At 48.9% G+C, this 12444-nt stretch overlaps 1 protein-coding gene across 5 annotated transcripts in view; it reads left to right on the top strand.

Annotated features, from left to right (window-relative positions):
- Positions 1-11999, top strand: part of Mapkap1 (mitogen-activated protein kinase associated protein 1) — a 234357-nt gene extending 222358 nt beyond the window's left edge. For all 5 annotated transcript variants that reach the window (XM_013021480.1, XM_013021475.1, XM_013021479.1 and 2 more), the window contains 2 exons: positions 6573-6670; positions 10468-11999. In XM_013021480.1, coding sequence (XP_012876934.1) covers positions 6573-6670; positions 10468-10593 — 224 coding nt within the window. In that variant the 3' untranslated portion in view covers positions 10594-11999. The remainder of the gene's footprint in view (positions 1-6572; positions 6671-10467) is intronic.
- The last annotated feature ends 445 nt before the right edge of the window (positions 12000-12444 follow it).

Raw genomic sequence — 12444 nt, 5'->3', positions numbered from 1 at the left:
TCCAGACTTGAGGTGTGACTCAAGTGTAGAATAGCAGCTGTAATCCAGAAAACATGAGGTCCTGAATTCAAGCTATATTAATGGTACAGAAAATAAACTAGAGCAAAAAGAACTAGAGGTTCAGCTCAACAGAAATGTGCCTGTCTAGCAAGTACATAGCCCTAAGTTCAAAGCCTCAGTATTGCAGGACTAGTGGCATCCGTGGTTTTCTAAACTTGAGTCTTGTGGGCTAAGCACATGATTCAGGTGGAAGATCGCCTGGCTGGCAAGCATGAGGCACCGAGTGCAAACTCCAGCACCACCACCCAAACAAAACCCATTTTCTTGAAAATGTCACTTAAAGGAAAACAAGTGATAGTATTTGGTGCCAATGATGAAATTCAAGCTGTTTTTTTGTTGAAAGAATTCTTGAAAATGTGCATGTGGAAGATCTGTGTACCTCAGTGTCATTACTAGGTAACTACAAGTTACCATGTAACTTACAAAATCAGGCAAGGAGCAGGGAGCCGGTAGCTTATGCCTATAATGATAACTATTCAGGAGGCTGAGATCTGAGGATCGAGGTTCAAAGCCAGACTGGGCAGGAAAGTCCATGAAACTCATCTCCAGTTAACCCAGAAAACCAGAAGTGGCGCTGTGGCTCAAGTGGTAGAGTGCTAGCCTTTAGCTGAAGGGCTCAAGGACAGCACCCAGGCCCCAAGTTCAAGCCCCACAACTGACCAGAAAGAAAAACTCATTTGTTAAGTATGGCATAGGATCAAGGAAGAATTAAAATATGCCTCCTGACCTGGGGGTGTAGCTAGTAGTAATGTGCTGTGCTAGCATGTATGAGACCTTGGTAGATGGGCCATGGGCAGATAGATATTGATAGATGGCAGATAGGTAGGTAGGTAGGTAGCTGGAAAGATCGCCACTTCCTGTTATCAGATGCTTAGATCTGAAGAAGACATGCTGAAAAGGAGAAAAATCAGAGAGAGGACTCTGACACAGTCATGATAAGCCCCTACTATGGTCAAAAGACAGGGAGGGCTACAGGGTACACATGAGAACTGTCTTGGGTATCTAATGCCTGGAATGTGATAGTTTTGTGCAGCCTCCCATTGTACCAATGGAGTTTTACTTCAAGAGGAAGTGTTGACAATAGCTGTGGACTTGGTAAGATGCAGGCCTCTTGCAGATGGCAGCTGAACCCTCTAGCAAGGCTCTGAGGCCCTGGAGAAGGGTCTAGGCTAGACACCTACTCCACAGTCAGTCACTTGTGTGTGGTGGTTAAAATCCAAGGTGCTAACCTAACAGATAATGTTAGAGAAGAATGGGAGAGCAGAGGAGCTTGCCATTCAGAGGCAAGATCCAGCTCAAGAAGATCACAAAGGAAATAGGAGAAACGTTACCTGGAGTAATAGACTGAAGAACCAGGTGACTGGCTCCATGGAAACCCAGGGCCAGAGACTTAGGAAGGGTCAGATGCCACACTGATCTTAGCAGAGTATTTTCAGTAAATTGGAGGAAGGCGGCAAATCACATTGCCATGGGAATTTTTTATAATTAGAGGGACTTAATTATGTTTATAGGAAGGAACCCAAAAAAAGAGTGTATAAAAGATGCAGGCAGAAGTATAAGTAGGTCAGATGTAGCCTCTGCATGAGTGGTCAATGAGGCATGACACTGGAGGATTGTGAGATGGAGGCCAGCCTGGGCTGTGTCACAAGAACCTGTCCCTGCCTCAGGGCAGAGTGCCACTGCTTGCCAGTTGAATCACCCTGAACTGAAGTTCCCTGCAGACAGCTCAGAACTGCTTCTCACAGTGGAAGGCAAGCCTGAGACCAGAGAACCCTGGGCAGCCTTTCCTGCCAGGAGCTGCAGAAAGACCTAACTGTGCCCACAAAAATGTGTATACTCTCATTTCCCCCTAAGAAGTCCAATGGGATTTTCAACCTCTCCCTAGACAGGAGGAGAATCAGATCCTAGAAACCCAGTTTATTTTTTTATATATAATTTTATTGTCATCATCATTATTATTATTGTTTTGCCAGTCCTAGAGCTTGAATTCTGGGCCTGGGCACTATCTGAGCTCCTTTTATTCAAGCACTCTACCACTTGAGCCACAGTGTCACTACCGGCTTTTTTTGTGATTAATTAGAGATAAGTCCAGGCTGGCCTTTAACCATGATCTTCAGATCTCAGCCTCCTGAGTAGCTAGGATTATAGGCATGCGCCATCAGCGTTAAGGTATTGTACAGAAGGGCTGCTGGCTCATAAGTAAGTTAGGTAATAAGTACATTTCTTTTTAGTCAATGTCAACTCTTCCATTTTCCACATAACACCCAGGTTCTTTTTTTTTTTTTTTTTGTCCGTCATGGGGCTTGAACTCAGCCTGGGCAATGTCCCTCAGCTCTTCAGCTAAAGACTAGCACTCTACCACTTGAGCCATAGCACCACTTCCAGTTTTCTGGTGGTTTATTGGAGATAAGAGTCTCTCAGACTTTCCTGCCCTGGCTGGGTTTGAACCATGATCCTCAGAGCTCACTCTCCTCAGTAGCAAGGATTACAGGCGTGAGCCACCAGCACCCAGCTGAAACCCAGATTCTTAAAATTCCATATCTGACATAAAGAAGCTGAGAAAGAATGCAAATCTTCAAAGGTATTCTTCAGTGCTGTAATTTTAGAAGCAACCAGCTGTCCAACAGAGCTCTTAGCAGGAACTGTAGCATACGCCTACCTGTTGGAGTAAAATGCATCCACTGAAAGAGACCTGCAGCAGAGGCAGCTTGAGTAAAGTGTTCACCTAAGAAAATTAAGCTCAGCTCAACCATGTGAAAATGTAAGGCTGGTGAGAAAAGCGGTCATGGGCACCACTGTGCTAGCTGCATAACTGGGATGGAGGAGGCGGCATGAGATGGGTTTGTTTTCTGAATTTCTATAATTTTATGTTTTCGTAAGTATTTTAACAGAAACTTTTCATTTATTTTTTGGTGTTCTTGGCAAGCCCTGGATATTTGGGCAGAGGTAGGTTTTCATGCCCATCTGAAGGCCCAGCTCTGATCATTGGTGCTAGCCTTTGCAGGCACCAGCAGACAGGTAGAAGGACCCTCCTTCCCAGAGCACTGCCCTTCCTAGGCGTCTGAGTTGTTGGCCCATCTTGGACCACAGCAGCCTTTCCAACACAGGTACTCCTTCCTTTGGCCCAAAGAACCTGCTTTAACTGTACATCCTCTTATTTTAGTTAAACTACAGCAAAAATTATGGCACAAAAGCTCAAACATCTCCACTTGTGACATTTGTGCTGCTAATTAGTTTCTGCTCAGTGTTATATTCCATCTTCTCTGGTTTACTTTGAAAAAAAATACATAAATGTAAACACATTTTTACACATCCAGATTTCCATTCCAATAGTCACAGCAGGTGCACAGTTTCATCTGCTTGTCTTGCCTGAGCGTGTGACCTGAGCCTGGCTGCCATGCTTCCTTCCCATATGCTGCTTCTGCAGCTCTGCAGACTCAAATCTGCTCTGAGGAGGCCCCCTTAAAAGCAAACCTCCAAATACCAGGTGTCCATTGCAGACCTCAATGAAGGTCTGCCCTCCGCAGGGAGTGTGTGAGGAGGAATCACTTGCCTGTGTGTGTGCTACAGCAATAAGATGTGACTGACAGCCGCTGTCTCCTTTATACTGGGCAAGCCTAGGCTACTGCAGGGACAGCCCCATCAGATCCCCTCACTGGAGCTCACCCACACCGAACCCTAGGCCTCATGCATTTGCCTTCAGTATCTCAGACTTTCTCCTAGCCTTAATTTCCAAATGGAATTTAACAGTACAGAATTAGAGTTAACTTGAATATTCAGCTTTGATATATAATTTTTTCTCAGCATATGTTTTTATAGCGATGATATGCTTAGCCCTTTTCTTTGAAAACTGCTGGTATTCTTTGCATTTTCAAAGATAAACTGCCCACCTGCTTCCCTGTAATGCCCCAAGACAGATGCCTGTGGGCTACACTTGAGGATGTCATTTGACCCTCTTCCTCCCTTTCCCAGGTGAGGCTGCTAAGGGAGGTGACAACAGACTTTCCTTGTTTTGCTCGGTGTTCAAATGCCAGAGAGTCATTTTCCCAGACACCTCTGTGAGAATTTGCCATGCAGCATAAATTACTCGTGTTTATTGGCAGATTCATTTCCAGCAGGAGGTCAATTAACTTGTTACACTGGAATATATAGGCTTTGAGCTAGAAGAGGTTATACAAGTGTAAGTTCCGATTATTAGCTGTCATTCTATGGTCAAAGTCCCCTGGTTCTGCCAACATTCCCCTTTCTGTTTCTCAAGTCAGCTCCTGTTTCAGCGTCCTTTCGATAACCATCCATAGCACCTACCTGACTGGCTGTGGCCACTGGTTCCCAGCCTGCTGGCTCTGGGGACCAAGAGGTGCTCCCTGAGATACAGTTAGCCCATTTATTTCACTATCCTGCTTCAAACCCTCAGTGCCCATATCTGGCAAATGTAAGCATTCCCAGTCTTTGATGCCCTCCTGAGACTTCCTGCCCACTGTTCAGGGTCCTGGTCTGCTCAGGACTCCTGCAGAGCCAAATTGCCAGTGCTGTGGGCTGTAGTCTAGTGCTAGGCTTTCCCTTCACCCCTTTCACACCTAACAGCTGTCCTCCACCAAGAAACTGACCCAGAGCCCTGCTCCAGACCAGGCCAGCATCCCCCCTCCAAGTTGCCACTGTGCCCCCTGTGCCTCCCTCCCTCCTAACACTTGTCATGCCTGACCCCCGCCTCTGTGTTCATTACTGTCCCTGGCAGAGCCTAGACTGAGTGCAGAATGAGGGGGCTGAGGGAGGAAGGAGTCATGCCTGTGCCTATGGTCCAGCATGGTAAAATCATGGCTGCTGCCTTCCATAGCTTGGACCAGGCTCTGCTGCCTTAGCTCTTACTAACGGAATTATCACAGTGCAAGACCTTCCAGACAGGGCCCTCTCTGCCCCCCTCCCTCTGTGTGGAGTGATGCACAAGCTGCAGTAGAACACCGATGGGAAGGGACTTTCAGAAGACCTCACATAGGATGATTTCGTTCTTGTCTGATCACATGACTCTTGTACACATGAGCCATAGACCTCCCTCTTCCCAGGGGCAGTGTTGAGGCACCTAGGCTTGTGCACGCCACGTGCCACACATGCATGTGTACTGTGACCACAGGACGTGATGGTGCCTCTGCTCTTCAGGCAAGCCCTGCTCCCATGTCTTGACGGTTTGCTTTGTCGTGGCCAGCAGGAACAGGTGGTGCAGACTATGCGTGAGATGGCTTACCAGAGTGGCCAGTGAACCCCGAAGCTTCAGGTCTGCAGGCCTCCCTAAGACCTTCTGGTCTTCTAGCCCCAGGCCCTGGTGTCTGTGTCTGCCATGGCCATGTGTCAGCACTGAGACCTTCTGGGGGTGTCTCTCTTTGTCCTTCACAGCTCTGTGTCCTCCATCGATGGCTCCACTTGGTCACAGCCTGACCAACACATGTGTCTGTACTGTCCTTCCGAAAGGTGACATCACCACCGTCGCCCCAGGGCTCTGCCCTCAGGAGCTACTTCCTGAACAGAAACAGTCACCATCATTAGCCTCCAGTCAAGGATTCTAACATTTTAATCCCACAATTTAAAATCAGCTAAATTTGTCAAGAGAGTGAAAGTGAAGTTTTCCAGAAATGATTAGCTCATTTTTTTTCAATGGAGGATTTATAGTTACAATTAGTATATTGTAATGGTGTTTCCAGGATAAAGTATCAGCAGCTCAACTTTTCTGGCCACAATTGTATAACATATATCAGTTTATTTTTGGGAGATCTGAAAAATTAGCTACTGCAAATAAAGTCCCAAGAAGATTTCTCCGGGAAAGAGGTGAACTTACCGTAATGAGGGTAATATGTTATAAATTAATAATGGTGACCAGCCACTGCTTCAATTAAAAGGACACAGGTGAGGAGGCCTAATAAGAAGGGAGTGTGGACTTTGAGTCTCGGAGCCCGAGATCTGTTGGAGCCGTGGGGAGGGTGGCTTCGGGCAGGATGCAGGAGGCCTCCAGCATGTGTGCCAAGTGCTCCTGGGTCAAAGCAGGCTCACCGAGCGCCAGCATGGCGCTCGTGAGCGGTGCTCCTTTGATTGCCCATCATGGAATCCAGCTTTAGAAGTGCTTAAAGCAAAGAAGGAACTTCTTGGGAGGCCACCAGTTTTCCCAGGTCCCAAGGAAAATCTCCACTCCAGTTTTCTGGTGTTTAATTGAAGATGAGTCTCACGGACTTTCTTGCCCAGGCTGACTTTGAACTGCAATCCTCAGATCTCAGCTTCCTGAGTAGCTAGAATTATAGGCATGAGCCTCCAGTGCCTGACTCTTCTTTCCTCTTTTTTACTGTCCATAGTAAAAAGCAAAACAAAAGAAAAAACCCACAGTCCAGGGGAGAACAGTCGCTGCCCAGCCTCCACTTGAGTTGGGCTAACAAAGGAAGGTTATCTGGACACCCCCCCCCAGCCCTATAACTCATCTCTCTCTCTGTCTCTCTCTCTCTCTCTCTCTCTCTCTCTCTCTCTCTCTGCAGGTCACGCAATATTTAAACTCACATATCTAAGCAATCATGACTATAAACACCTCTACTTTGAATCGGATGCTGCTACCGTCAATGAAATTGTACTCAAGGTGAGTGTCCCCTTCCAGCCCTGGGGAGGGCTAGTGTGTGGGTATAGCTCCTAGCCTGGCATAGCAGAGGGTGGACCATGCTCTTCCTCACCCAGGCACAGGCCCCCACCAGCCTGGGGCAGTGGCTGCCCTTGCCTCAGCCCCACAACGAGGCCCATTCTTCCTGTATTTGTTCCTTTCATGTACCATGTTTCTCACCACCACCCTGTCAGGAGCCTCTGGAGGAAATGATGGTTGTTTCCAAGACTCCTTCATTGTGCTAAGATGATTTTCCCAGCCTGCTCAAAACATCCCCAGCTCATTCTAGATGTCATCAAACCATCCTCATCAGGCATCTTCGCGTGCCAAGCCAGCGTTCAGAAAACCACAGTGACAGGCCAGCGCCTGTTCCCAGAGCTCTAATTGTGCCAGGGGAGCCAGGATAAGACAGAGAGGAAATTACACAGAGCCACAAAGGGTCCCAGAAGTGTCCTGTGGGTATGTAGAAGGTAAAGCAGCATGATGTGGGAGGTGGCAGGGAAACTGAACCTGAACGACTGAAAAATGCAGATTTGTAGGAGGGGCTGAAACGGGGGATCATGGGAGGTTGGAAGGTCCCTGCCATGACTGAGCTGCCTTCTTGGTGTGAGGTTTGCTGGGAGGGTCCAAGAATGGGTCCGAAGTTGCAGGGCAGACCCAGGGAGGGCTATATGTCCCTAAGAAGCGCCAGGTCTTACCCAGGCTACCGCTCTGTGTGCCACACTCTGAGTAGGCCAGATGCTTCCAAACTGAGAGACCTCAGGCAAGTGGAAGGTAGTTTGATCAGATGAAGACACAGCTGCCCTTGGCTGAGGAGGAGCTTGAGCCAGAGAGCATTTCCCTGCCTGTACCTGGTGGATCCTGGTACCTATGTTTCCCTACCCCACCCCACCATCAGTGGAGATGTGCTAACCCTTCCGAGTTTTCCTCTTTCTAAGAGTCAATCTATCAAGGGATAATAATAGGAGCAGTTAGGCTTCCCTGAGCGCACCCAGCCTGGGCATAAGTGTGTTACATCCAGTCACATTGAATCACCCAGCTCTGAGAATGGGTAAAAGTTCCCATTTCCTAGATGAAAATAAGTAATTTAGCCAAGACTAGAACTTGACCCAAGGTTTGGTAGGTTGCAGAAATGGCTCTCCCAGTCCCCCAAATGTACATAGCCTTCCATGACTAGAAGGGCAATTTCAACAACAGAATGGCCTCATAGAAACATGATGAGATCCCGGTGCTGCAGGACGTCTGCAGCAGTGTTAGAGGAGTGAAAGGACAAGCTCCAGGGGGAGGCTCGCTGGCGTGTCAGCTGGGTGGAAGGGGGCACATAGACCACCTAGCCAGAGCCCCCTCACACCACAGGCCAAGCCCAGTGGCCACTCGGAGTACTGACCACCAGCCAGCGTACAAAGCCCAGGAAACTGTGCCAGGTGTTTGGGGAATAGGTAAAGAAATATTCCAGCACCCCATCATGGGACTGGACTTATTTTTATAGCCAGCATTAAAATATTCAAGACTTGAGAAGGATTCTAGTAAAATTATAATCCTGTGTTTGACATCCAAATAATTTTCACAACAGCAGATTGATGACAGAAACACAGGTTTATGACTTCAATATGAGACTGTGGAAGATCAAGTGCAAAGAAATCATTTTACGGGACCAAATGCTCCCTCAAAGCAGATGCTTTCCTGCAAACTCCCTGAGGCCTGTCGCCTCTCCTGAAATGTCTGTTTTCATCTCAAAACGTTCGCAGAATTATCGCCTGGTGCAAGAGACAGGGTGCAGTGGGCCCAGGCCTGATTGACTCCACACTAATGATCACAGGCCTGATGGAAGATTAGACTTCACTCCCCTCCACCTCTTTTGATTGAAATTTAAATACTTAGCTTCAGCCACCATTCCCAGAGTGTTGGGTCAGTGTCTGAGCCCTGTGCCAATGCCAAGTGACAGGCCCCAGCCCCGGGGCCAGCAGTTTAGCAGGAGGGGTTTTGCCATCAGAGGCTCTTCAGGGCTAGCCTCGGACTTCTAAAGCTGAAATGAAAGGAATAAGTAAAGAGCCAGAAGCTAGTGTTGGCACTATTGCCAACTGACAGCCTTCCTTCAAGTGATGCTGCACCTCATCTTTTCCTCTTATAGAAAGACATGCACCTCCTCGTTTCTTACATGTTATCTCACCTGATCTTCCCTGTCCTGCAGAATGTGGATAGTACTGTCCCCATTTCATAGCTGAGGAGATAGAGGCCTAGAGCCAGAGAACAACACAGAAGAGAGGAGCCTCCTCTTGAACTTGGCCCTGCAAGGGGCAGAGCTGCCCGCTTGCCACTGAGGCATAATTGAGCTGAGCCACATGTGGTCCCCAGTCCCACGGCCTTCGAGATGAATCTCTGAGGAATCATTGGACTCTTCATGTCGGGTTCTTCTTGTGATCGAGTGATGGAGGCTGTGGCTTTATTGACCATGAAAACTCCCTATATTTTTATGCCTTAAGCTGTAAAATGCATTGAAAGTGAGACACTCTGTAGTGCATAAAATTGTGCAAGTTTTAAGCCACAGCATATTAACCAGCTAATGGCAGACCAAAGGGCGTTTTTATCTTTTGATTATTACATTAATCTTCCATTAAAATTATCTATGTGATTATCACAAAGCACTGAAGATAATAAATTTAGGAAATAGTTGGCTTGTTAAGGATCATTTTTAAATGCTTTTGTCAAATTATATGTGCCAAAAATATACTGAAAACACTAGGTCGGCTGCGTGTGCAAACAATATAATCCAAAGATTGCTTTTATTAAGAATGATAAAACCTCCTGCTTCCATACATTGTCTGCAGCGTCCCAGATCGTCCACTCAGCCGCGAGGTCCGTATGATTTATTGCTCTCAGCTGGTAACTTGGCGAGGCAGTGGCCGAGCATGTCAGGCCTTCTGTACCCACACGCCAGCCTGTACCGCCTGCCACCGGGCGATCTGAGCAGAGGGTTGGGAGGGACCGTGTGCCCCTCCAGAGCCCCTCCATTGCCTTGGGTCCTCAGGAGCCTTCACCCCTCCCTCCAGGCCTAGGACTCATAGTCCTGAGTACTGGCAGCAACAGAGGAAGCTTCGTGCTCTAGCCCATAGGTTCACATTGCTACCTATAACTTCTGGAGACTAAAGTGATGAGCAGTGGTGTTGGTTCCCTCCAGAGCCCAGCTAGGGGGCAGTGAGGGGTGTCAGGAAGTGGTCTGTGAATGGCGCTGCAGTGAGGGAACTGTAGGTGTTGCCTAGAGAAAAATCTCTGCCTCCCCTGGGTGTATATGTCAACAGCTGCCTGCAGCCAGGCTGGGCCCACTTCACGCGGCTAAGACCCTGTCTTCCAGGTGACCTTGGCCACTTGGGCCCTCCCCTCTGAGCCTCACTCCCCTTTGTCAAATGGGCCCTGGCTGGTTGACTGCAGGAGGGAGGCCAGACCTGAGAGGACTTCCCCATAGTCTTCTCTCTGTGATGTTGGGCTTTCAGCCAGGCGGGGAGCTTATGTCAGCCAGTGTGGCAAAGCAGGCAAAGGCAGAGCCAGGGAGCCGGTGGTGACCCACACCAAAGAGGGAACCGCAGGCCCACAGGGGTCCGAGAGTCTCTCCACAGCCACCCATCATCCAGAAGCAAAGCCAGGCTCAGTCCTGTGGCCAGGATGCTCTGATGCCTGGACTCTGACAGAGAGGCCCCCCCAGCCCCCAGCCCAGGTTTCCCCCTCCGCGCCGGTGAGCTGGGAGCACTGGCAATTGACAGCCCTGTCTTCTTGCTTTCTAGGTTAACTACATCCTAGAATCACGAGCAAGCACTGCCCGGGCTGACTATTTTGCTCAAAAACAAAGAAAACTGAACAGACGTACAAGCTTCAGCTTCCAGAAGGAGAAGAAATCAGGGCAGCAATGACACTGGCCTCCAGCCGCAATCTGTCGCCTCAGCTCGGAGCCTGCCTGCCAGGGCCAGGTGGCCCTAGAACCCACCCGTGTCCTGTAGGGGCCGGGGGCAGCCAGCCAGGGCTCATGCACACGTGGCTGGTGGGCTCTCGGGGAAGCTGCGGGGGTGGGGGCATCTTAGGCTGGAGCACCTGATTGGCGGTGGCCCGGGACCAGACCATCATGAGGAAACACGCGCTGCCCAGCCATCTTCACTGCCTGAGGCCCCTGCCCGAGGTTGTACATAGCCACGCCAGACACGTCCTTGCAACTTGATCAAATCTCTTAAAGCAAACGAAGAACAAAAATGTACATTTCTCTTTTTTTCCCTTTTAATAAACAGGTGTGCTCTTTCTTGCAGTTGGAATGATGGGCCATTCTTTGGGGTAGAGGATTGATGATGTGATTCGCTTTCAAATCTGTTCCCATATTGAACAGGCAGATTGGAAAAGCGATGGTTCGATTTCTCAGAAGAAATGTTTAGGGCTTAGTCGATAGTTTTAACTATGCTATTTGTTTAATGAGCGTGTTTGCTTGGAGGCAAGTATCCTACCAAAAGTCAGGAATGAGGACCCAGCGTTATTCGACCAAGGCTGTGACATTATTCTCCCTTTCCAAAGCCTTACCTCCCGGCGGCCCAGCCCTTCTCACTCCAGAGGCCTGGGGGGTTAGCCGTGGCTCCCAGCCTGAGCCACCTTTTATATTTCCTACTGGCGAGCTGACAGCTGGGCCTGTGCACAGGTTTTCTGGACCAAGAGGAACCTGCTCCATTAGACTTGAAGGCCTCGCCCCCCCCCAACTCCTCCCCTTACAGTGCCTGCCCAAGGGAGAGGACAGAAGCTGCTTCTGGCCACGCATCAGGGAGAAGGGGAGCAGGGGGAGGCCTGCATCCCTGAGCCCCATCCCTGAGCAGGGCACGCAAGGGTGGGCGCCCTGACACCACACCTCTGGGCCACACCAGATGCCTCTGCAGACCTCGTCGGGGTCCCTTCATGGGGACATCCTTTCGTACTGTCCCTGGCCAGGGCTGCCAGTGTCTCACCGAGGACCTACATTTAATGCATTTTTTAAATCGCTGTACGGGAAGAGATGTCTGAGCAACATCTCAAATTCAACTGTATTTCTTCGCACAGGGGTCATTTTAATGAATTCCTCCTTCATTCTGATCTTTGCTCAGCCGGCAGGAGCTCCCTTTTCTAAGTCTTCCACTCCTATCCTCCAGAAACAAATATTATTTGTAGCTTGCTATCTGTATTTGAATTTTTAGCAATTTTATATTTAGATATCTTTGAAAAATGTAAATGACTAATTGGGTCATTAAATCTTGTGACATATTCAATATTAAAATGATATTAAAATAAAAGTCATACATACCCTCTTGCATGTTGCTTGGAATTCCTGAACTCTTGAGTCCCTAATGCTGAAGACCGTGAGCGCACAGTGACCCCTGGGATGACATGGCAGCTGGCAGGCCTGGGCCTCGGCTGCACACAGACCACCCCTGGTGCTGAGCAAGCTGATGGCCACTTAGCTCAGGGAGAACCTAGAGCCATGGTCCCCTCCATCTGCAGCTCCATTCAGCCCAGACTTGGGTCCAGTCTAAGGAGGTTAAACTGTAGCCAGGCTCTAGTTATTCATGCCTGTAATCCTACTGACTCAGGAGGCTGAAGGCTGAGGACCATGGTGCAAAGCCAGCACAGGCAGGAAACTCCATGAGACTCTTATCTCCTATTAACCACCAGAAAACGGGAAGTGGCCCTGTGGCTCAAAGTGGTAGCTGAGCAAAAAGAGCTAAGGGGTAGCACCCAGGCCCTGAGTTCAAGCC

Source organism: Dipodomys ordii, unplaced genomic scaffold, assembly GCF_000151885.1.
Source record: "Dipodomys ordii isolate 6190 unplaced genomic scaffold, Dord_2.0 Scaffold55, whole genome shotgun sequence".
Lineage (NCBI taxonomy): Eukaryota > Metazoa > Chordata > Mammalia > Rodentia > Heteromyidae > Dipodomys > Dipodomys ordii.
Note: the sequence above shows the minus strand (reverse complement) of the source record. Positions and strands in the feature narration are given on the sequence as shown.